At 43.7% G+C, this 25,355-nt stretch overlaps 1 protein-coding gene across 2 annotated transcripts in view; it reads right to left on the minus strand.

Moving 5' to 3' along the window:
- Positions 1 to 25,355, minus strand: part of ASTN2 (astrotactin 2) — a 608,691-nt gene that overhangs the window by 394,157 nt on the left and 189,179 nt on the right. For both annotated transcript variants that reach the window (XM_035112940.3, XM_088665019.1), the window contains one exon: positions 24,406 to 24,784. In XM_035112940.3, coding sequence (XP_034968831.3) covers positions 24,406 to 24,784 — 379 coding nt within the window. The remainder of the gene's footprint in view (positions 1 to 24,405; positions 24,785 to 25,355) is intronic.

The raw sequence follows: 25,355 nt of genomic DNA on the forward strand, positions 1-25,355 counted from the left end.
ATCAGGGGAGAGGGGTGGGAAGTAAAAACAGAAAATGTACTGTAAGTGAATGATTTATTGCATGTGAAGTATATTTGTTAAAACTTTTGGGATATGTGTGAATAAGGCAATATCTCAAGTAACATGGGCCTTATATGTCAACTGTACAACTGAACCCCATAGCAGATTGGCAGCCAGTACAAATCCTTCAAGCGATGTGCTCTATGCCACCTCCACAAGCAGAGTTGCTGCTGTTTTCTGCACCAGCTGCAGCCTCCAGATCAATGCCAGGGGTAGTTTGACATGTATTGCAGCAACCCAATCCCAGTCTGTATATGTCTTTAGCTTGAAATTGTGTGTGTGCATGTGCATGCACACACATGCACACATGTATTTGTTGATGTTTCTATTGTGGCATGGCTTCAGGGCATTTTGTGGGCAGTGATTCAGCAATGAAATTGATTACAGTCATACCTCGGTTTAAGTCTGCTGCGGTTTGAGTACTTTCAGTTTGAGTGCTAAACGGACCCAGAAGTGTTTGTTTCCGGGTTCTGCAGCGCACGCATGCGCAGAAGCGCTCTATCGGCGCTCCGGCGCTCCGTTTAAGTACTTTTCAGGGAGCGAACGGCTCCCTGGAACCAATTGTGTACTTAAACCGGTACAATTGTGTACTTAAAACTGTAATGAATGAGCACAAATATACCTGAGGATTCCTGCAGACTGTACGCTTCAGTGTTAAGTTTACTGTAAAATTCTGCAGTGAAAAGGACTATCTGAACTGGAGATGTCTGCTTGGCTTTACCCTTTGCATATTCTCACCCTCCCAGAGGTGCCAAATCTCCTCAACCATTGTCCGCTCTCAATGTGGCAGTGTGGGCATATTGGCCTTACCACAACAGAGCCTCAAGAGGTTCAAAAGCACCCCTATCTCAGCTGAAAACATCAATTTCTACCAAAGGGAGAGAGGTTGCTAGTTTCAGAGAACCACCCCACACCTTATTTTCTCCTAACAGTGACCCAATACTCATCCTCTCCCCAGTCACGGTGCTCAATCACTTCCCAGCTAATTGTCTCCACTCATGTGTGCAAACTAACCATTGACTGGAAAACACTGCAGAATGTTAATTTCATTTAGAGCTGGGTAATAGCGAAATGCTTCCCCCCCCCCTTATAAAAAATGATATGAAACAAGCATTGTATTGATAGCACCATTTGCAATTATAGCCACAATCCCAACCTAGGAGTGACTGAGAGGTTGTTATTATTATTATTATTATTCAAGCACTTTAGAGAGAGTGTCACTTCATCTACCCCTTCTGCCTGCCTGCTTTGCTATTCTCCTCATTGTGGCAATTAAGATAATGCAGTAGAATCACATACACACAAACACCAGAATAGACCCAGGAGGCCTGCCATTTTCACAGGCATTCTTTCAAACAGAATCACAGCACAGTGCAGTCAACAAACAACCTCGCTGGAGAACATGCCAAGGCATTGTCAACTCTGATGGAGATTGACCTAAAGAAATAAATCTGTCTCTCAAACAATAAAGTATGTGAAGAAGATCTCTGCCAGCAGTATATATGTTGGTCGTGACGAGGACAAAAGTGGTTCTCCTTCTGCAGACAGTAGAAAGTTGCCAACGCTAGAATTGGAACCTTCTGTGGCAAACCACAGAACTGCATTTTAGAGCATCAGCCTGGGCAGTAAAGAACTCCCAGACCATGGACTGTTCCTGCTCACTCAATGGGCTCTTCTGGACAGGAAGAGGAACAAAACACTTCTTCTTGGTCTAGGATAGGTATGGAGAACTTTTGGCCCTCCAAATACTCTGAAGCCTAGCACAATCGTATTCTATAAATAATAAGAGACCTTAATCTCTACCTCTACTACGGACTCCTCTGGCAAGAGAAAAGCATGTGAATTTTATAGCTGCACACCTTGAAGAGCCTGAAACCAAACACAGAAGCTCTGGCTGGGGCTTGCATCATTGGTCTGGCAAAATTGCTGTACATCTATAACTAGCTTCACTGTGGCCGAGCTCCATGACCCTTCACTGCAGCCACACCTCTCCTTTTATTGCACTTTGACAATTCAATCCTTACCAAAAAGCCAGGGTGTTGTATGTGTATGCTGGTGTGTATGTGTTTCAAAGCAGGGTTTCTGACTTCAATTTTAGCACAGCCAATATTTCGGATTTATTAAAGCTATGCACCAAATACAGTTTTGTTAAATAATTGTCTGGTTTTTAACTTATCAGTGGCATGGGGAGAGGGCGGGTGTGCATACTGTTATGTAGGCTTTGTGGGCTGAAGCCAGGCTTTATGCATGCAACGCAGGCCTAGGCCTTCAGGCTTCCTGGAGCTCAGAGGAGCTTCATCTGTACATTGGTACCTCTGGATGCAAACAAGATCTGTTCCAGAGCCCCATTCGCATCCAGAGCAGTACAGAACCTGAAGCACCCAGTCTGTGCATGCTCGCCGCGCGATTCGGCGCTTCTGCGCATGCGTGTGATGTCATTTGGTGCGTCTGCGCATGCGCAAATCGCTGAACCTGGAAGTAACCCGTTCCGGCACTTCCGGGTCCGGCGAGTTCGCCACCCGTGATATACGCAACCCGCAGCGAACGTAACTAGAGGTATGACTGTATAACAAAAGACAGAGAGGGTTCCTCCAATGGCATTGTTAGTAGCTGGCAGGCAGCCAATCCCTGCTGAGATAGGTCCAGTGTTGTGATTCGCTATCTGCAGGATTAAGACAACCTATCACAGACAGTGTGTGTGTTTTACCTTGGCCGGCTTGAGGTGTATATACTGGGCCAAGTGCCTCTGTCTGTTGTTCTTGTTCCCGATATTCCAATAAATCCTTTTTGAGCTGGATCTCAGCCTTGGGTCATGCCTGAACCCACCTACACTCCACATACTATCAGAACTCAGGTTTTAGCAGGTACCTGCTGAAGGCATTTTCCAATAAAATATTATTTAATTAACAAAGGTTACCAGCTTTTTGTTAGAAGAAAAGGCCATATGAAATATTTGTTTCTTTCATTCCCTATTATGCTGACACAATAGAGACAAAAAAAAGCTTTCAAGAAATATACCTCTTATATGCCACTCAGTCTTACCCTCATCTATTAAAATTGCTGAATCAATTTAATGAGTAGATAAACTATGAGTAGATAAACCAAACCAACTTTTGTAGCCCTAAAATGCTTGCAAAACATACCAAACTACTAATTTAATGCCAAGTGCAAGGTTTGATTCTGTTCACATGTGTGTCAATATATACAGAGTACTGTACCTTAATTCTAGTTACAGGTAGGTAGCCGTGATGGTCTGAGTCGAAGCAAGATAAAAAAATTCTTTCAGTAGCACCTTAAAGACCAACTAAGTTTTTATTTTGGTATGAGCTTTTGTGTGCATGCACACTTCTTCAGATACAAGTGTGCATGCACACGAAAGCTCATACCAAAATAAAAACTTAGTTGGTCTTTAAGGTGCTACTGAAAGACTTTTTTTTTTATTTTACTGTACCTTAAGTTACTTTAGGTGGGTGGCCCAACTACAGCCCTATCTGGATACAGATAAATTGGCTGCAGTGATTTATGCTCTGGTAACCACAAGATGGGATTATTACAATGCACCTCACATCCTGCCTTTGAAAACAGTTTGGAAGTTTCAATAGCAGTCAATTTGCAACTTAAGCTCATTTAGCCTATGCAATCACAGCTTTACACGCTCGGTCAAAAAGGGGGGGGGGGGAGATTCACATCAGTGAGGATTTAGCACTGCCAATTTGGTGAAGAGGGAAGAGAGCCACTAAGGGCGTCCACTCCCCATCTCCTAAACCAGGGGTAGCCAATGTGATGCAGAGAGCAGGTCCATTGATGAGGCAGGGTGCTGCACTCACCTCTGGCAGCAGAAGCAGAAGAGGTGGCTCCCCACCCACCCACCACCTTCACAGCCACTGGAACGTGCATCCCCCCTCTTGCTGACAGGCAATGCTTTACAGAACACTGGCTCTTGCTGAGTTTGGAGAGGGGAGAACATTCTGCTGGTGGTAGCACATTCCTGTTTTGCCTCAGGTGGTGAAACAGGACAGGCTGGTGTACAACAGGTGTTGTGGGACTACAACTCCCATCACTACTGACAATTGGTCATCCTGGCTGGGGCTGATGGGAACTGGTATTCTAACAACATCTAGAGGGCCCCACACCAGCGACACTTCTCTTAAAGGCAAAGGGATGTGGGTGGTGCTGTGGTCTAAACCAGCGAGCCATTTGGGCTTGCTAATGGGAAGGTCGCCTGTTCAAATCCCTGCGACAGTAGTGACCTCCTTTTGCTCTGTCCCAGCTTCTGCCAACCTAGCAGCTCTAAAGCACACCAGTGCAAGTAGATAAAGAGGTGCTGCTGCGGCGGGAAGGTAAACGGCGTTTCTGCACACTCTGGCTTCCATCACGGTGTTCTGTTGCGCCAGAAGTGGTTTAGTCCTGCTGGCTGCATGACCCAGAAAGCTGTCTGTGGAAAAACAACGGCTCCTTTGGCCTGAAGCAAGATGAGTGACACACCCCATAGTCGCCTTTGACTGGACTTAACGTCCAGGGGTCCTTTACCTCATGCTTCTCTTAGACCACGGTTACAAGCTTAGCAGTAGCATCTGAACAAAGCCAAAAGGGTACAGTCTGCTGCAAGTGTCACTCCTGAACTTTGAGCTTAAGACCCCTCTCTATTTAGGAGATAAAAGTGTTTGCTCTGCAGCAGAACACCAGAAGACGTCTATATTGAGACAAGACTCATACTAGAGAAAGGGTAGTCTGGGAAAAACAAACAATTGGGAAGCGGAGGCAGCAGAGAGTATATCTTTGAATTCTCTAAGTATGATAAACATTGCCTATATTTCAAAAAGCAAAGAGCACCTCTAGGCTATTTTTGTTCCATATCAGTCCACCATCTACCTTGCAGCCAGCCCCTAAATAATGTACAAGCTGTATCAAACATTCATAGTTATGGACAAAGTTAAGAAAAACATAGACTGAAATTTAGATAACAAAAGAGTTCCTAGTGGTTTGTTTTACTCCCTGTAAACTAAAGTTTTATGGTATTTTCTATGGTTTATGACCCTTGTCCAGATAAGCCATTTCAGAATGCCATGGAAAGTCATCACAGCACTTTCACTAATCCACTGAACATCTTCCAAAAGTCCCTGAGACAAATAAAATGGTAAATATAGTAACCCATATAAATGGTTATTTTTAAGTCCCCACTTTTTCACTCAGCTTAACGAGGAATGAGCAGGAGGGAAATATTATAGATTATTTTCCCTAACAAATATCAATATATTTTGTTATTCTCTCAGAATCCACAAAAAGATGCCTGTATAGAAATATGCATGTTGGAAATATGCATACAGTATATCTTTCAATGAATTGGCACACCATCCTAAAGTTTGCATTGCTGATTCTTTCTCCAGATTTTATTAGTGTGGGGTGAAAAAAATTGTTTGTCTGTCTGTCTTCTATGCATTCTGACACCTCTTAAGATACCCAAAATTTGCATGAAGGTTCCTGGGATCAAGGAGAATGTTTTGGCCTGTGTTTTGATATACTGGTAATTGGATACCATTTTGAACCAATGTGGCTGACTGCACCTTTAAAAACTGTTATGATTTTAAGCACTGAATTTCAAAAATGCAACATTTTGTTGTTTTTCCTTGGAATTCCCAGGCAATGCTGTGTACAAGACCACTAATATAGATACAGTGGTACCTCGGGTTAAGTACCCAATCCATTCCAGGGTGCCGTTTGCACCCCAAAAAGTACTTAACCCGAGCGGTGCTTTAGTGCATGCGCGAAGCACCGATAGAGCGCTTCTGCGCATGCACGCACGGCGGAACCTGGAAGTAAACACTTCCAGGTCCGCGGATTACGCATCCCGAAAGTACGCGACCCGCAGCGTACTCAACATGAGGTATGACTGTACACAATGGATGCACAGATATATTAAATACACAAACATAAGACACTGGATATTTTGGCAAGGACTGGGGTGGCGGATGACCAAAGGAGAGGGGTATAGAAGCAATTACACTGGAAACTTTGAATAACCCACACACCACCACCATCACTGCTACCAAAATCATTCTTCCGCCTGGATATAGCTTTTGCTGGATTATTAAAGCTAAATCAAACAGCTGTGTTTTAGTTCAGAACCTTTTCAAGCATCTTCCCATATGGTAACTGTGAAATGAGAAAATATGGTGGAATGCAGAGTATAAGCAACAGCACGAGAAGTACCATTCAGTATTGCAGTTTACGAGTGTTTCCAGGTGAGTGTTTATTGGAGGATCTGTGCTCCTCATGCACGGCTGGTATTTTGTTTTGTTTTGTTTTGTTTTGTTTTGTTTTGTTTTGTTTTGTTGCAGCATCTGCATGGCATCATTGGAATCAAAACACCAGCCTGTATTTACCCCCCCCCTTTTAATCCAGAATTACCCTTTCCACAGGGGAAGAAGAAAAAAACCCAACAGAAAATCCAATAGGCATAAATATAAATATTATTATTAATAATAATAATATCCCTGTAGCTTCTCTTGATACTGTGCACCTTATGGTCAGAGTCTGTTTTCATTTCCATGGCAGTGTATAGGACCTGAGTCAGCAGCTTGACTCCTATACCAGGAGCTGTCACCCAAGATTCAGCATTCCCATTCTTTACTCTAGGCAAAATTATACAAGATCTAGTGACAATGGTATATATTGCATCTGATGAAGTGAGCTCCAGTCCATGAAAGCTTACTCTGCAATAAATCTGCTAGTCTTTATGTGCCTTAAGCCTCGGGTGGTGGAGGAAGGGGAGGGAGAGAATGTCACACTTGGAATTCATTAGGAAAGTTAAGCGTATTTGCGTACACACTTGTTACTTTTAAACATTACATACAGACTTGTAGACTCCTGATTATTTTTCACACAAATGGCAGTTTAGGACACAAGTCTATATGGGAGAAAATGCATTTAGTAGGGGTAATGTATTATTGTCACAAATGTGAGGTTTGGCTAATATAAGGGCTTTTAACTGTGTTCATAGCTGTAAGAAGATTATCCTTTCAAAAACTGAATGCATTTTGGAATTGGAAAGAGGCTCTTGTTGATATCAAGGCCTGAGAATGACCAACAAAACTAGTTACCTCTCATGCGCTGTCAGTCCCTGACAGAAAAAAGAGAAGGTCATAAAGCACTTGGCCTCCCCAAATCCAATCACCACTACCAAGCATAAAAACTAAAAACTAAAAGACTAACATAGGACAAACCAATTTAGAAGCATGTTCAGAAGAACACTTAACCACAGCTCAGGGGGTACCTTCAACTTGATGACATGAGACGGTTTGAGCTGTGGTTAAGGCTATTATCAGATATCTTCCTCCAGGTGTCCATGTCTGCTCTACAAGCAACAGGGGAGCTCCAGCTAGTAAAGTGTCTCAAACCCAGTGACATAGTTAGTGTCAAGGCAACAAGAGAGTTAGGCAGCAATGCAAGCTTGACAAAAGACTGAGGAGGCCAGGGTAGATTGTTCTCCTCCCCTCTTTTTGATGTAATAAACTCCAGGCTCAAAACAATTTAACTCAACAAGCAACATGCATGCAGGTAGAAAGCTGGGGGCTGCTATCCAGTTTATTGTACAAAATGCCATGCATAGGACCATTTGCCTATTGGACACAGCTGTGGGTGGGAGCAGTACAGAAAACACTTTCTCTCCAGCAAACTGGGCTCGCTTGTCACACACATTCACAAACTCTCAAACTTATACCAAGCAGGACATCATGGTTGCTACTTCTATCAAAGATGATGAACAATAAAACAGTTTATGCCTCTTCCCATTTGTCATCCCCTGCAAATTTCTTTTCCTTACAATTAGCAGGATGCTGTTGAACAAAGGTAAAGGTAAGGGACCCCTGACAGTTAAGTCCAGTCACGAACGACTTCTTCAGAACTATGAGGAATCTTTGTTTAGAGGAGAAGGAGAAACTCAGCGATGTGGCACATGTTTTGCAAGCAAAGATATCCCAGGCCCAACCCCTGGCACAGCACGGTTTTTTGGGCGGTGGGGTGGAGGACTTTGCCTGAAAACCTGGAGATCCAATACCATTTAGTGTAGACCATACTGAACGAGGTAGGTCAATGGTCTGTCTCAGTGGCCCAGTTTGCAACAGTCTAGTAGCTACAAAGACCCTGATGCTGGGAAAGATTGAGGGCACAAGGAGAAGGGGACGACAGAGGGCGAGATGGTTGGACAGTGTTCTCGAAGCTACCAACATGAGTTTGACCAAACTGTGGGAGGCAGTGGAAGACAGGAGCGCCTGGCATGCTCTGGTTCATGGGGTCACAAAGAGTCGGACACGACTAAACGACTAAACAACAACAAAGTAGCTACAGTTTCTACCCAGGTGAGCCTAGAGTAGGGCTGATCCAGAATGACCAACAGAGGAATTCTGTTCCCAAAGATTTACTAGTCACTTACCTGGAAAAAAAAACCTAAAGAAACTAGTAAGTAAAGAGAGTCCCATGGACTGCAAGATGATCAAACCTATCCATTCTGAAGGAAATCAGCCCTGAGTGCTCCCTGGAAGGACAGATCGTGAAGCTGAGGCTCCAATACTTTGGCCACCTCATGAGAAGAGAAGACTCCCTGGAAAAGACCCTGATGTTGGGAAAGATTGAGGGCACTAGGAGAAGGCGACGACAGAGGATGAGATGGTTGGACAGTGTTCTCGAAGCTACGAACATGAGTTTGACCAAACTGCGGCAGGCAGTGCAAGACAGGAGTGCCTGGCGTGCTATGGTCCATGGGGTCACGAAGAGTCGGACACGACTGAACGACTAAACAACAACAAGTAAGTAAAGTAACCAGAATGCATCTGGGAAAAACAAGATTTGCCACTGGCTCACTGGGGCAAATAGAGCACTACCACCATCAACTTCAGCCTTCCCTCTGCCAGCCCACACACCTGCCTACCTTATTACAACAGATCCAGGGTTAAGCACTAGCTATCAGCTTCCTACGTTTCCATTTTTGCCCTTGGAGAACTGTGGAGGGAGGAGGGGAGGGGGACTAGAATTAGCTAGCTCTGCCTGTCCTTAGCTCTAGCTCTACCTGCTGCTGGCCTCCCTGCCTTCTGGCCTAACAGTCCAAATGGGAAGCAGCCATCAATGGACTGTGTGTTTGGCAGTGATGCTGGGTGGTGTGATACAAGAAGTCCGACTCATCAACTTAACTGCAAAGGGAAATTTTCCCAGCTTCAGATTGGTCAGTGACCATGGTGTCTTTCCCTTCATCCATATCAGTTGTCTTGCTTAAGACGTCTAGAATTAGTTCTCCTTGACACCCCTTTCTATAGCTAACTTTGCTGTTCCTGGTTTTTATCAGAAGGAGACCTGTATCTAAATGGTTCTGCCCCAGGAGTAGAGATGGGAAAGCCTGGGGGGGGGGGAAGTGTGGGGAGAAGAGAAAATCGTCCCGTCCCCCCCGTTTTCTTCCAAAGCCTTTTTTTTCGGGGAATTTTTTTTGGGGGGGGGATATATACTTTGAATATTGCACACACTTTTTCCCCCCAATTTTTTCGGGAAAAAAAAGGCTTTAGAAGAAAACGGGCGGGAAACTGCCCCTCCCTCCATTTTTTTCAAGTTTCTTTCCAGGCCTTCCCACCTCTACCCAGCAGGAAGTAATAATAGTAAATAGCTCTACAGGAAAATGCAGTGTTTGTGGGGAATTTGCAGCAGCCATAAATAACACAGGCATGTTCCCTTGGGGCCACTACGTGGAGTTCTGCCCACCAGACACCTTTCAAAAAGGTTCTGTGAAATCCTCAAGACTAGTTTGTTTATAGAGAAAGAGATAAGGACCATATGATTAACTGCTCTACCCTATATATGATGAACTGCTATAAAAACCAAACCATCTGCTTTCAGTGCAAACACTCAGGGCAATTCATTTCCACCATTGTTTTAAAGCAGATGGGGGATTCCTGTGGGTGGGGAGATGGATAATTCAACCAAGCAGAAAGGCAAATATACTTGTTGCCTTCAAAAAACAACTGCATATATTCATAAAATACAGCATTTTCCTAAAGAGGTAAGCCTCTTTAGACAAATATGAATAAAACCACCTGAATCTTTGGTCTGGATGTGAGGAGAAAAAAATCAGTTTCTTATAGAAAACAAGATAGGGCAAAGTGCCAGCAGATAATTCCATTTTACCTTTGCAGTTGGCCTTGAGGCTAAGTATTGCGTGCCTCAATTTCCCAATCGTCATATGTATTGCAAGCTATCAGGAATATAAATGGGAACAGGAGGGAGGGGTATCAGCTATGCATGCATTAAAACAGTCGCACTGTCCTCCACACAGCTAGCCAGGACGCTCTCTTATTGCTGTTCAGGGAGGGTAAATGTCAAAGATCCACATATTAAAAGAAGGCAATCTTCAGCTGAAGACAAATGAGTTGATTAGAAGGTGCAGTTCTAAGCATCTTTTCACCCAATATCTTCTTTTTTTTAAATCAATAGGACCTCTGCTAGGAGAATCTCCAAACCTCTCACCCTTTTCCATATGTTGCTTCTCACCATTTTCATACCAGAAAATGTAATTTGGTAAGCATTTATAAACGGTTTATGGCTGCAGGTAGAGGTTCCACTGTATTGAGGTAAAGTGTTGTGTGTAGGTGGGGAGGGAATTACATATACAGTATTAGTGAAAAAAATACTCCAATACTTGTCCACCTCATGAGAAGAGAAGACTCCCCGGAAAAGACCCTGATGTTGGGAAAGATTGAGGGTACAAGGAGAAGGGGACGACAGAGGACGAGATGGTTGGACAGTGTTCTCAAAGCCACCAACATGGCCACCTTGTGAGAAGAGAAGACTCCTTGGAAAAGACCCTGATGTTGGGAAAGATTGAGGGCACAAGGAGAAGGGGACGACAGAGGACGAGATGGTTGGACAGTGTTCTCAAAGCCACCAACATGGCCACCTTGTGAGAAGAGAAGACTCCCTGGAAAAGACCCTGATGTTGAAAAAGATGGAGGGCACAAGGAGAAGCGGACGACAGAGGACGAGATGGTTGGACAGTGTTCTCGAAGCTACCAACACGAGTCTGACCAAATTGCGGGAGGCAGTGGAAGACAGGAGTGCCTGACATGCTCTGGTCCATGGGGTCACGAAGAGTCGCACACGACTAAACAACTAAACAACAACAAAGTGGGGAAAAACATACAAGCATGCATTATATTAGGGGAAGATGTTTTCAAAAAATAAATATTAGTAGGCAAAATTAAATACACACTTGTGAATATTAGGAGAAATTTGCAAAAAATTCTGATGGATTTCCTTGAGAATGTTAAAAATGAATTGGAAGCTAACATAAAAATGTGGATAACTGAATTTAAGATTGGAAAAATGACAAGCCAAGAACTGACAGATTGCCCATCCCTAGCCCCAGGACAGTACCCTCCTAAGCAGCTTTCTTGGTGCTTGGTCCTCTGCCGCTTTTCTAAGAATGAATATTAGACACAGTGCAGGGAAAAAAAATGAGGCTGATGGATACTACCTGGGTATAGAATCTGCAAAAGAAGAAGAAGAAGAAGAGTGGATGTTAAGAGTTAATGAGTTTTATTATTTGTTTGCTTTTTTAAAGGAGAGATAAAGACATGAAATGAAGGCAGCAGCAACTATACTGGTAAACCCCAATGGGAGGGAGCTTCACGCCAGCAACACAGCAAAGATAAGGAAATCACTCATTGCTGCTCCTTTGAGAGAACTGAGGCTGGCTACAGTGGAGTGTGAACAGAGAAGAGGAGGAACAGGAGAAAGAATAAGCAACCTGGCAACAGAAATAGATGTCTAGGACCAAGAGATTTCTATTAGAGAGATCTCAAGTGGTTGGGGAGAAATGTAGTCTGGCATTAAACAGAAATCTGTACTTCTGGCATTACTGGAAATACATACAAATTGCTCTCCACCCCCAGTTCATTATTACCATGTCTGAGACTGAATGGGAAATAAAACAACAGTTAACTCAAGATGCTGCACTGCTATAGGATGGCTTCCGGTGTGGATGGAGGAATGTTGAAGAACATTTGTGTTCCCAACATTTCCATTTTTTTCCTCACCAGGCTTTGGAAGGGCAGACAGTGAATAAACATACAAAGCAGCTTTGATTTTGTCTCTGCATTCCCACACCACTGTTCTCAATCTCAGTGTTTTGTTTTTAATCCTTTTCTGAATTCCTCCACCGAAAGATTGTCCCATGCTTCATTTTCCTCTCTGCATGGATTTTTGTCTGTGTTCTATGCAAGGTCACCATGTCAGTCTTTGATGTGATCAGAACTTTCCTTCCGTTTCTTTTGCCTCCTTATCTGTCTCTCCACTCTCTCCCTCCATCCATGATCTTACCCCCTACCTCATGGTAATAGTGCAAGAGGAGGCGGGAGGCGATAAAATAGCATCTGATCTTTACCTTGCTTTTTATCTAGCTGTTGCACAGCCTGGTATCAGGTCAAAGCATGAAACTCCATTAACTTTCTCGCTATGACATGCTTGTTATCAGATGATACAACACATTTATTTATCTGGATGTATTTGTGCTAGCTTACAGCTCCAGTGCAGGACAAACAGAGAGCTCCATCTACCACACATCTGTCTCTCCTTAACTTTCTGCACAACACACACACACACACACAGCCTTCTCATCACCCTTAGTTTATTAATTATGAGTTTATTAATTATGATTTTATTTTACCAAACAGCCCAAGTGAGAAAATGTGGCCATTCTATAAAGCTGTAGATCAGGCATCCCCAAACTGCGGCCATCTACTGCAGGTGCCCACCTTTCTTTATCTATTTCTCTCTGGGTGATTATACACCAGCCGTATAATGGTTTTATACCAGCTTGAACAGTCATGGTGTCCACAAAAATTTCCCAGGAACTGTAGCTTGATGGGATTCTCATAAATATCTGTTGGGAGACCCCTAGCTCCCAGCTCCCAAACAGAATTACCAATCTCTGTCTTTGTCTCTGTCTCCATCTTTAAGACATGTACACACACGTGTGTGCGCAAAACATTTAAGAACAAAAATAAAATGGCAGTAATGCCACCAGTGCATGGCCCGCCCTTTGATAAGCATGCAATCCAGTTGGGTGTTGTAGCATTGAAGACCATTACTGTGGGCAGATTGAATCGTTCACATAGGGAGCATGGCAATTTTCTGTTCAAATCAAAATGCATAACATGCCGCCTGCAGAAAAGGGAGGGAACCCATAGCCTACAAAGAACATAGGAAGGATCTGAGGAGCTTGATGCTGCGGTTCTTGAAAACAAGAGAGCTACTACAGTAGTACCTCAGCTCCCGAACGCCTTGGGAGTCAAACGTTCTGGCTCCTGAACGATTGAAAACCGGAAGTAACCGGTTTTCAAACGTGTTTTTTTGTTTTGGAAGCTGAACGCCTAGCACAGCTTCCACTATTGTTTCCAGTGCGCCTGTGCAATCAGGAACCAATTGGAAGCCACATCTTGGTTTCTGAACTTTTTGGAAGTAGAACGGACTTCTGGAATGGATTCCGTCCGACTTCTGAGGTACGTCTGTTTAGTTTTCAGGAGCAAATACATGATTCAAGACATCACACAGCCACTGTGCTGCATGCATCTCTGCTTCCTGTCTCTACTCTATTTCAACATTCACCTGAAAACTAGTCTCCCAGATGAATTGCGTCTGCAACAGGTTCAAATGAGGGTGAAGAGGTCAGTGAAGTTGCAGAGGAGGGCAGAAATCAGCTTGACTCACCATCCATGGCAATTAGCAAGTGACAACCTACAGAGGTTTTAGTGACAGATCTGCTGGTGAAGCTGTTTGAGGTTTGGTGACAAAACCACCCGAAGTATTATTGTGATACTATACTGACAGATTTCCCCTGGGAGCCAAAAGTAACTGTCTAGAGAATAGGAATGACACCTCATCCTGCCTGGGGATGCAACAAGCTGTCTCCAAAACACAACAGCACCTACCATATCCATCGAGTGCTGCAGTTGCGTTTCATGCTGAGCATGGCACAATCCCTCCTTCCTCCCTGTCTCAACATTTCTAGAGGATCAGGAAGAGGGAGACAATTGGTGTATTACTACCACCACTGTTTTGGTTAGATTACCAAAACAGTGACCCAGGTGGCGCTGTGGTTAAACCACTGAGCCTAGGGCTTGCTGATCAGAAGGTCGGCGGTTCGAATCCCTGTGACGGGGTGAGCTCCCATTGCTTGGTCCCAGCTCCTGCCAACCTAGCAGTTCGAAAGCACGTCAAAAATGCAAGTAGATAAATAGGAACCGTTACAGCGGGAAGGTAAACGGCGTTTCCATGTGCTGCTCTGGTTTGCCAGAAGCGGCTTTGTCATGCTGGCCACATGACCTGGAAGCTATACGCCGGCTCCCTCGGCCAATAATGCGAGATGAGCGTGCAACCCCAGAGTCGGTCACGACTGGACCTAATGGTCAGGGGTCCCTTTACCTTTACAGCGGGAAGGTAAACGGCGTTTCCATGTGCTGCTCTGGTTTGCCAGAAGCGGCTTTGTCATGCTGGCCACATGACCTGGAAGCTATACGCCGGCTCCCTCGGCCAATAATGCGAGATGAGCGTGCAACCCCAGAGTCGGTCACGACTGGACCTAATGGTCAGGGGTCCCTTTACCTTTACCTTTACCCTTGGCTTTTTAGATGTTCTGTAGATGGAGAGAAGGAAAGTGATACAATGTAAATATGCTTTATTGCCAATTCCTGAAACCGTAGCAGAATAATATTCTGTCCTAAATCTTGTTTGGGGTTTCTTCTCTTATCTGTATTGAAAATTCAGTAATTTCTGTCTTTTGCAGACTTAAAGGTAAAGGTAAAGGACCCTTGACAGTTAAGTCCAGTCGCAGATGACTCTGGGGTTGCGGCACTCATCTCGCTTTACAGGCCAAGTGGACAGGCATTTGTCCACAGACAGTTTTTCCTGGTCATGTGGCCAGCATAACTAAGCTGCTTCTGGCACAATGGAACACCGAAACCAGAGCAGCACACGGAAACACTGTTTACCTTCCCGCCAGAGTGGTGCCTACTTATCTACTTGCACTTCCTGGCGTGCTTTCGAACTGCTAGGTTGGCAGGAGCTGGGGCCGAGCAACGGGAGCTCACCCCGTCGCGGGGATTCGAACCACCGGCCTTCTGATCAGCAAGCCCAAGAGGCTCAGTGGTTTAGACCACAGCGCCACCTGCGTCCCTGCAGACTTATACCATTCTAAATAATTTATACAAAGAAAATCAAGAGAAGAGGCAGAAACAGGCAAGAGGCAGGAAGAGGAAAATGAGCAGACTCCAGCATACCTATTTCTGTATACCTGAAGAGGAAACTGCAACAGCTTTCACAGAAGCAGGACACCAAGATTTTCAAGAAAGAGTTTCTGCTCAACACCCTTTCTGTAGCAAGTATTATCATTATCCTTTGATAAAGGTGGTGGGAGAAGGCCTTCCTCTCCAGCTTGGAGCAAGAAGATGCCCATTGCCTACGAACCTACGGTTTTGCAGCACTTTGAGGAAAAAGCTGGACTGGTGAAGAAGACTCACCCAAATGGTCCCCCTGAAACTCTCCTTCTGCATACCCTCCAACACTTCTCCTACAAAAATAGGGACATCCTATTCCATAATAATAATAATTTTATTATTTATACCTTGCCCACTTAGGCAGCTTCCAACATATATAAAAACATAATGAAACATTAAACATTTAAAAACTTCTCTATGCAGGGTTGCCTTCAGATGTCTTCTAAAGGTTGTATAGTTTTTCAACTCCTTGGCTTGGGGGTTGCCTAACTTCATACCCCCCAACATTTATCTGGTGAAAATAGGGACATCCTAAGGAAAAGCAGGACATTCTGGGATCAAATCAGAAACCAGGATGGTTTCTGTAAATCTGGGAACGTCCCTGGAAAATAGGGACACTTGGAGAGACTGCTTTTGAGGCTGTCAGCCTTATCCGGGCAATGGACAATCTACCCTGGTAAGAAGACCGCATCTTCTATGAACAATATTTAAGCCTGACTCCTGAGGCTCCTTTAAGCACAGTAAAAATTGCAGTGGAACCAGTACAGTGGAACTTTATTTATTGTCTGTTAACATTATTTTTGGTCTGCACGTAAGTCTGAGTTACTTCTTTTGCAAAGCTGCATTATTATTATTATTATTATTATTATTATTATTATTATTAGGTCCTACCCAGGTGGCGCTGTGGGTAAAACCACTGAGCCTAGGGCTTGCTGATCAGAAGGTTGGCGGTTCGAATCCCTGTGACGGGGTGAGCTCCCATTGCTTGGTCCCAGCTCCTGCCAACCTAGCAATTCGAAAGCACATCAAAATGCAAGTGGATAAATAGGAACCACTACAGCAGGAAGGTAAACGGCGTTTCCATGTGCTGCTCTGGTTTGCCAGAAGCGTCTTTGTCATGCTGGCCACATGACCAGGAAGCTATACGCCTGCTCCCTCGGCCAATAATGCGAGATGAGCGCGCAACCCCAGAGTCGGTCACGACTGGACCTAATGGTCAGGGGTCCCCTTACCTTTACCTTTTACTTGAATTTATTAATATGTTTCATGAATCAATTTCTTCAACACACTCAATTTAATAAGTGGGTGCTTGTTGAAAGCTGCTTTGGGCACAGCTCACTGTGGAAAAGTGGCATATAAATAAACAAAACCAACCAATCAATCAAATTCTCACCCCCTTCCTTTCTAGAGCCAAGCAGGAGAGGAAAGCTAAGTTGACTGTTTTGACAGTACACCTTCTCCTTGACCCACCGGCTTTTTCCTCTGGCCTTGAAAAAGTAAGATGAGAGCTCCCATGCTACCAAAATGGGCCCCTACCGCCATCACCCCAGCGCAAAAGCTTTAAATCGAGAGCAGGGAGCAAGGAGTTGTCCTTGATTCCCCACAGTGACTTAGTGGCAAGTCAGACAACGAGAGTGGGAGTAAGCTCCACTGAACACAACAGGATTCACCTCTGAATGAACATGCAGACTGATATTGCAGCCTAAATTTTGACTTGGATATAAAGGCCAGCTAAAATAAATAGCTCCTTGTATTTAAAGGCGTACTGTATCTAACTTTGGTGTTGACACACACCATTACTACTTAAACAGGACGGGCACATATGCTCATTATTCTGATCCCCCTGCATATCTCACTGGAGTGTGGCACTGAGAACACATGTCTGTTTCTCTTGGCGAAGCATCACGATTCCTTTTATCAGTAGTGCAAAGGGTTCAGTGGATAAATGCAGATAGAAGACAAGACTATCCCTGGGGAATTGTTCCACATTGAAGCAGCTTGTTGCTTCCTTGACTGTTTTCTTTCCCGGCTACCTCTATCGTTTTGTTTTATTCATACAGATTTCTTTTTTTACCTTGGTTCTCAGCCATGCATGACCCCAACACTGCTTACACGATGAGATATATCAACACGGTCTCTCGGGCAGACCTTAAAGCACAGCAGGAAGCATTGGAGAGGAGACCCACCCAAGGCCCCATCCATGGCAGGGTGTTTAAAGATTAAAGCTACTGCTTTGTAAGGGGGACAAAGAGAGAGAGAGAGAACACAGAATAAAACTGCTGCCTGCTACCATGCACTCACTTACTAGTTAAAATTTTAATGCCTTGTTTTTGTTTCTTCAGAGGCATTTTATTGCTATGTTGCAGGTTAACAATATTAAATGCTTTTCTAATGACATTTCAATAAGCAGAGATGGGTGTTGCTGCTTTCAAGAGACAAGACTAAAAATGCAGGCAATCAAATGTGCATTAGCCAAAACACTCTGGGGAATGCATTTTCTGTTTGGCACAAGGAAGGAAAACACATATTCCTATCATTTGTGTGAGGCTTCCTCTAAACACAGTGCACAGAGCGCGCAGAAGACACACGGAATAAAAGGGTCAGGAGGTCAAGCCAGCCTGGGCCAGCGCCAGCTCCCCAGCTCCTGCTCTCCAAACAGTAAGAGCTAATAGTGGTTTTCTGCCAGAATAAATTTCACTTCAGGTTAACAGGAGGGGAGTAGTTGATGAGATGGGTATTGTGTAACCTCCTCTTTCGTTGCTGAATGCCATGTAACTGAACTGTTATTGAGTGGCTGGCATATGGTAAAAGGCAGGTGTGGAGGGGAGGCAGAAACCTCACTGACATTGATGGGGCCCATAGGAAAGTTACCAAGGTGGTCCATTGGAACGTGCAGGCTCATGGTGCTTCAGTAATACAGCACCCCAGGATTTCACACAAGATGAGAGCCTTGAACAGGCAGGGTTGCATGCAGCTGTGAGCACCAGGCAGTGACATGTGGGTAGCAGGTATTTATGCTCATTGATTGGTTACAGGGGTTCTAGGTTTGGCAATGAGTTGGCAAGAGCACCAAGTCTAGTGGTGGAAGATGCATTAGGCTGAATCCTTTGTAGGGAAGAGCGGAGAAGGGGGCCCCTGCCCCTCTCCCATCAAGGATTCCCTTGTCACTTCCTCTCCAGAAGCCCAAATCAGGGGCTGATAGACCCCAGCTGATAGACTACCAGTGTCTGAACAGCAGTCACCAGAAGAAGTTCATGCTGAGGGTGACCCCCAACATCCGTCAACCCCCTTTTCTGTGAAAAGACAGCATATTAACCAGAAGGCAGTCTGGTTGATCAAGGGATACAAGCCCAATGCATATGCCAAGCCTATGCATCTGTACTCAGTAAAGCCTAATTGCAATTCATTCTCATGTCTCAAGGTCTTTGCTCACTGCCTGTACCCCTCCCACAGCTTCACTACACCTGGGTCTGCACTGCCTCTAGCTTGCTTAGGTAGAGGATAGAGAGGGGTGTGTGACTGTAGAAACTAGCCTACTGTATGAAGGTAAGAGATGCATATGTTGCTCCACCGGCTTTTGCCTCTGGCCCCACTCATGGCCCTCAGAAGGCTCCAAGATGAGAGTGCAGTCTTCAGTCTGAAGAGGGTTCTCCACCCCTAGACCATGCAATTGGAACCAGCAGTAAGAAAGGCAGGGAGATTCCCCTTTTTAGAAAACTTAGTGAAGAGATGGAAATGATCGACATGCTTGAGCAGGGCTATTTTTCAGTCGGAACCTGCTTGAACTCCATTCTGGCACCTCTCAGGTGGGCGTCATTGCCATTCTAAGAGAACAAGGGAAGTGTCGTTGTGAGTTCTGGCACCGCTTTTTCTAGAAAAATAGCCTCTGTGCTTGAGTGTCTAGAGCAGCCTTTGGCAAACTGGGTTGGACTCAAAGCTTCCATCCTCCTTAGCCAGCATGGCCTAGGGTCAAGGATGGTGAGAGTTAGAGCCCAACAGCACCAATAACATCCAAAGGGCACCAGGTTAGGGAGGCTGGTCTAGAAATCAGAGGCTTGCTCTGAAATATGTGATTCTGTTAATAATTGTGGAGGACTTCTCCCTTCCATCACTGCTGTGAAGCACACACTAGCTTTAGTGGAAGGCAGAGATCATATTTTAAGGGATGCAAGCAAGAAATCAGATTTCTGCAGAGGTTTAATCCACTCCGTAGGTTTTTAATATAGTGAGTGTCTTTCTACCATTAAAAAGAGGGAAACAATAAATTCAAGGCTGCAGGGGATTTTAATTATTTTGCTGATGTGGTTCTCACACTGAGGTTGGCTTCCCACTTGATGCGGAGGTGGCAGCATAAGCAGGTGGGAGCAAAGGTGGGGGCAAGATGTGGGGGTAGAAAAGGCATAAAGAGAGAGAAAGAAAATGTTTTCACTCAACTCTTCAGCACTGCGTGTCCTCTCTGCAGTTCCATCATGCCTCAAGCATGTGCACCATGAACTGTGAATCCACTGTGTATTTAAAATATAATCTTACTTTAATGAGAATTTTTTAAATGTAAAATAAGGTTTTTGTTTTGTTGTGTGTGGTTTGAAGCAATTATACTTGGATTTGTAATTTGCACTGTACATTTAATTCACACAGCAATTAAACACATTACTTGTTCAAATGCAAAAATGAAATCAAACAAATCGCAAGCATTTTACAGATGAACAGATGCTGGCTTGCTTAAGGCCACATGGTGAAATGCAATGGATGATATGAGGTTCTGAGAGCTCCACTCGTGTCTTATACAGAATCGCTCTTGGTCTTTCAGTATCCCTTTCTTAAAAGGGGGGATAAAAGCAGCCTCTCGCAAAAGGTAATCAGCACCATAACAATTGCAAAGAACTCTGAAACCTAAGAAGGAATACAAAAGTTGTGTTGCTACCCACTTTTATTCATTTATTTAAAGCATTTATATCCTGTTCTTTAGCAGGCTCCCAGAGTAGCTTACAAAACCAGTTACCCACTGTCTTCAGGCTTACAAACTAAAATATAAGAGGGGGAAAAGATGAGAAGCCAGGGAGGAAAAAGAAAGCTTATCTTTATAGGGTTGTCTCCAATGCAGCACTAAGTTAAAGTCACATAGCGGCCTACTTTTTCCACTGACGAAATGTTTTCCACTTATGAAACATTGTGCAAGAGAATACAGTTATACCTCGGTTTAAGTACGCTTCGGTTTGAGAAATTTCAGCTTAAGTACTCCACAGACCTGTCTGGAACAGATTAATCCACTTTCCATTACTTTCATTTTTTTTAAAAAAAAACATTTTATTCCAATTTTCCAAATTCAACAAATTAACAAAACCAATCTTTTATACAAAATCTTATATTCACATCTTTTACCTTGCTCCGCCGAGCTATGACTTCCCCCCCTCCCTTCATGCGGGTTTCTTGTTAATTCCCTTTTTTGCAGTTCCTTTTTTAACATATTGGTCAATTCGTAAGGTTTATTTTAATCCTGCGAGAGTTTTTAATGATCTACAGTTTTTCTCCATATAGTCCACATATTTACTCCAGTCCTTTTGAAACCTTGTCTCCCCCTGGTCACGAATCTTGCATGTCAATCTAGCAAGTTCAGCATAGTCCATCATTTTTATCTGCCACTCCACAATTGTAGGTAATTCCTGTAATTTCCATTTTTGGGCTAACAAAGTCCTAGCCGCGGTTGTTGCATACATAAACAGTGTTTGATCTTCTTTTCTAATCTCTCCTCCTATTATTCCTAACAAAAATGCTTCTGGTTTTTTTGGAAAAGTATATCTAAACATCTTTTTCAATTCGTTATATAAACTTTCCCAAAATCTTTTAACTTTTTCGCATGTCCACCACATATGATAAAATTCACCATCTTTCTCTTTACATTTCCAGCAACTTTTATCACTCATTCTATACATTTTAGCTAATTTAACTGGAGTTAAATACCATCTGTACATCATCATATATACATTTTCTTTCAAGGCAGTACATGCTGTAAATCTTAAAGTTTGATTCCATAATTTCAACCACGCATCATATTCAATATTATGCCCCAAATCTTTTGCCCATTTAATCATCACTTCTTTTGTCAACTCATCTTTTGTATACCACTCCAACAACAAATCATACATCTTTGCCAAAAGCTTTGTTTTGCCTTCTAGCACTTCTATTTGAAATTTGGATCTTTTATCCTCAAAACCTATTTTTCTATCTTCTTTAAGCACATCATTTATTTGATGGTATTCTATCCATCCTGTTAACACTCCTTTAATGTCCTCAAAAGGTTTTAAACTCCATCCTTTTTCAGTTTTCGTCAAGATTTCCTCATACGTGGCCCGCCTCTTCTCCATATTTACTTTCTTAACTGTTAATACCTCTGCTGGTGAAACCCACCAGGGTGTTTTAGTCTCTAACAGCCTTTTATTTCTTTCCCACACCTCGTACAGAGATCTTCTTATCACATGATTCGTAAACCCGGTATGTGATTTCTTTTTGTCATAACATAAATATGCATGCCATCCAAATCTATTGTTAAAACCTTCCAAATCTAACAAGTCCGTATTCTCTAGAGTTATCCATTCTTTTATCCAACAGATACAGGACGCTTCATAATAAAATCTCAAGTCTGGCAGAGCGAATCCACCTCTTTCTTTCTTATCTACCAAAATTTTATGTTTTATTCTAGGTTTTTTCCCCTGCCAGACAAATCTTGATAAAATCTTTTGCCACTCTTGGAATTGCCTCGTACCTTTAACCACAGGTATAGTTTGAAATAGGAATAACATCTTAGGTAATACATTCATCTTTATTGTTGCGATTCTTCCTAAGAATGACATTTTCATATTAGTCCATCTTTCCAGGTCTTTCTTTATTTCCTTCCATACTTGTTCGTAATTATCACTATAAAGATTAATATTCTTTGCTGTCATCCATATTCCCAGATATTTTACCTTTTTAGCCACGTCGAGTCCATGTTTTAACTGTAATTCCTGTTTTTCTTCTTTCGTCATATTCATTGCCATAACCTTGGTTTTTTGTCTATTTAATTTGAATCCTGCCAATTGGCCAAATTTCTCCATTACTTCTATAGCTTCTGCAACACTTTCCTTTGGATTTTCCAATGTTAAAACTAAATCATCTGCGAAGGCTTTCACTTTAAAACTTTCCATTACTTTCAATGGGAAAGTTCGCTTCAGGTTAAGTACAGACTTCCAGAACCAATTACACTCATACTTCAGGTTAAGTTCGCTTCAGGTTGAGTACGCTTCAGTTTAAGTACTCACGGACTGTCTGGAACAGATTAATCCACTTTCTATTACTTTCAATGGGAAAGTTCGCTTCAAGTTAAGTACGCTTCAGGTTAAGTACAGATTTCCGGAACCAATTGTGTAATTAAACCGAGGTACCAAATGCAAGTAGATAAATAGGAACCGCTACAGCGGGAAGGTAAACGGCATTTCCATGTGCTGCTCTGGTTTGCCAGAAGCGGCTTTGTCATGCTGGCCACATGACCTGGAAGCTATATGCCGGCTCCCTCGGCCAATAATGCGAGATGAGCGCGCAACCCCAGAGTCGGTCACGACTGGACCTAATGGTCAGGGGTCCCTTTACCTTTACCTTTACCACTGTACATAAGCAAGTTGCTGGTATCTTTGTTGCATAGTAGATTGTCTGCTGCACAAGTTTTTGCTAGCTAGATTCTTGTTGCACAATACTGAAACTCACCCATCCGCTAGTGCAAGAACGAAGAATGCAGTTACTGTATATACATCTGTCTACATCTGTCTATCTAAGTAAGAGGACAACTGCTCTCCAAGTGTGGGTGTGGGTGGGAGAGAGAGAGAGAGAGAGAGAGAGAGAGAGAGAGAGAGAGAGAGAGAGAGAGAGAGATCTCCCCTCTTCCTGTGGCTCCAGATCCGTGGGCATAGCAGGTGACAATGTCAGGGCCAAAAGGACAGAGTCGCTGCTTCTGCTCATGTACTTCAGGTGAGATGAAACACCTCTCTCTGCCCAAGACCACAGACAGCCATTGCAAGTCAGACAATCCCACAATAGATTGGCAAATAGTCTAAGCTAGTATAAGAACTCTTCCTATGCTCCTACAGCTCTTTCCAGTTCCATTGGCTGCTCTATTGTTTTATCTTTTCCATACCCAATGGAAAATTTCGGTTTGTAATACGTCACGTTAAATACGTCACTGGCCTTTACCCAGTGACAAAGTGGGTGGTGGGAACAAATGGGCATTTAAATGAGAGCACAAGCCAGGAATCATTTATCAGCATGGGACCCCCGGGAATGAAACGCTATAGAGGCTTAGCAGAATACCTTCCACAATCCACCTGAGCATTCAGTCATGAATCTAGAAATATGTCCCTTCTCCCTCACTGCCTTTCCATGCTATTACAAAAGATGACAATCCCCTCCTTGAAGCAAGAAGTGCTTTGAAGATTAAATGCTCCAGGTGAGGGGCCTGCAAAGTATTACAACTGAAAGATGCTGTACTTCATTTGATCCCAGAAAGTTTCCATCCAGCAAAAAGGATATGCAAACTTCTCAGGTGACAAGTCCTCCTATCTTATCTAATATTCACCACACAAGCAGTGCTAGGCTGCAACATGTCTTATGGCGAGTCCCTACAGAGATGCACTGCACGCAACCCCCAAGTTCCTCAATAGAAGGCAATGATTAGCTTACTATATGTGTGTGTGTGTGTGTGCGCGCGCGCATGCAGACAAATTGACTAATGTTTTTATCATTCAAAGCACCTTTCAGCAGCATCACAAGGCAGTATGCCTGTGACCAGTATTTGCATGCAAGCAAACTGCTCCTAGAAACTCAACACTAATTTCAAGTGCAGCAGCCCAGTGTGCTTACACATCGCAGCTCTGGGCAAGGCAAGAACAAACACCCAGCATGGATGCCTCCCTTCTCATCCATCACTTTTTAATGACCCCTCCAGCACATTCCAAAGATGGCTGCCTCTGGCAAAGGGAAAGCGTGGGGGAGGGAAGCAACAAACCTTTCTTTTCATAGTCAGGCTTCTCCCCGCTCCTGCCCAAGCTGTCGAGTGGCTGCATCATCTGGCTCACAAACTCGTCCTCCTGGAAGCCATGCTCAGGCCGCAGGGGGTTCTCCTCCTCCTCGTAGTCGTAGTCATCCAGGATGGGGGTCTCGCGGATGGGCATGCCAATGACCGAGGTGTGGGCTTGTAAGCGTGAGTTCCGGAAGCTGTCCCTTCCCTGCGAGCCCAGCAGCACCGAAGGGATGTAATGGATCTCATGGGTGGCCTCTGTGCTGGCGCTCTTCTGCGGGATCCTGCGCTGCTTGTACCAACGGCGCTGGGCATACAAGGCAACGGTGAACACCAGCAGCAGCAACAGGAGAGCAATCAGGCCTCCCTAAATGGAGAGAGAGCAAAACTACGTAGCTGTTCAACATTCTCACTCTTTCAACTGTATTTAAACACAAATTTTAAAAATCAGTCTTCTTATTAAGAAAAAATTATTTTTCCAGTGTCTAAATTGCTAGATGCTATACAAAAATTCCTTCAAGCAGATAAGGTACACCAGAAACCCTTTCCACTGAAATTAGCGGATCTAATTTAGTTGTGCCTATCTATTTCAATTGGTCTACTCTAAGTAGGACTAACTTTGGCTACAACCCACTGGGCAGGGTTCACCTGCCCAGAAGTTGCTGGACTACAACTCTTATAAACTCTAGCCACTAGCAATGCTTACTTAGACTGATGGGACTTGTAGCAAAGGAAGATTAAGAAAAGCTGTGCATATACTACTGTGCTTAAGCCTGTTGCATCCTTATATTCAGTTAGTAATAAGTTAACTTCTATATGAAAGAACGCATCTCCTGACCCAACTTTGTTTCACAAACTTCTTTTGGTTAGTAAAACTTGCTGTTGTTTAAGGCAGTAGCGGCACCCCTCCCCGATGCTGTGATTGCAAGTTGCAGCTA

This window comes from Zootoca vivipara, chromosome Z2 (genome assembly GCF_965207765.1).
Source record: "Zootoca vivipara chromosome Z2, rZooViv2.hap1.1, whole genome shotgun sequence".
Taxonomy (NCBI): domain Eukaryota; kingdom Metazoa; phylum Chordata; class Lepidosauria; order Squamata; family Lacertidae; genus Zootoca; species Zootoca vivipara.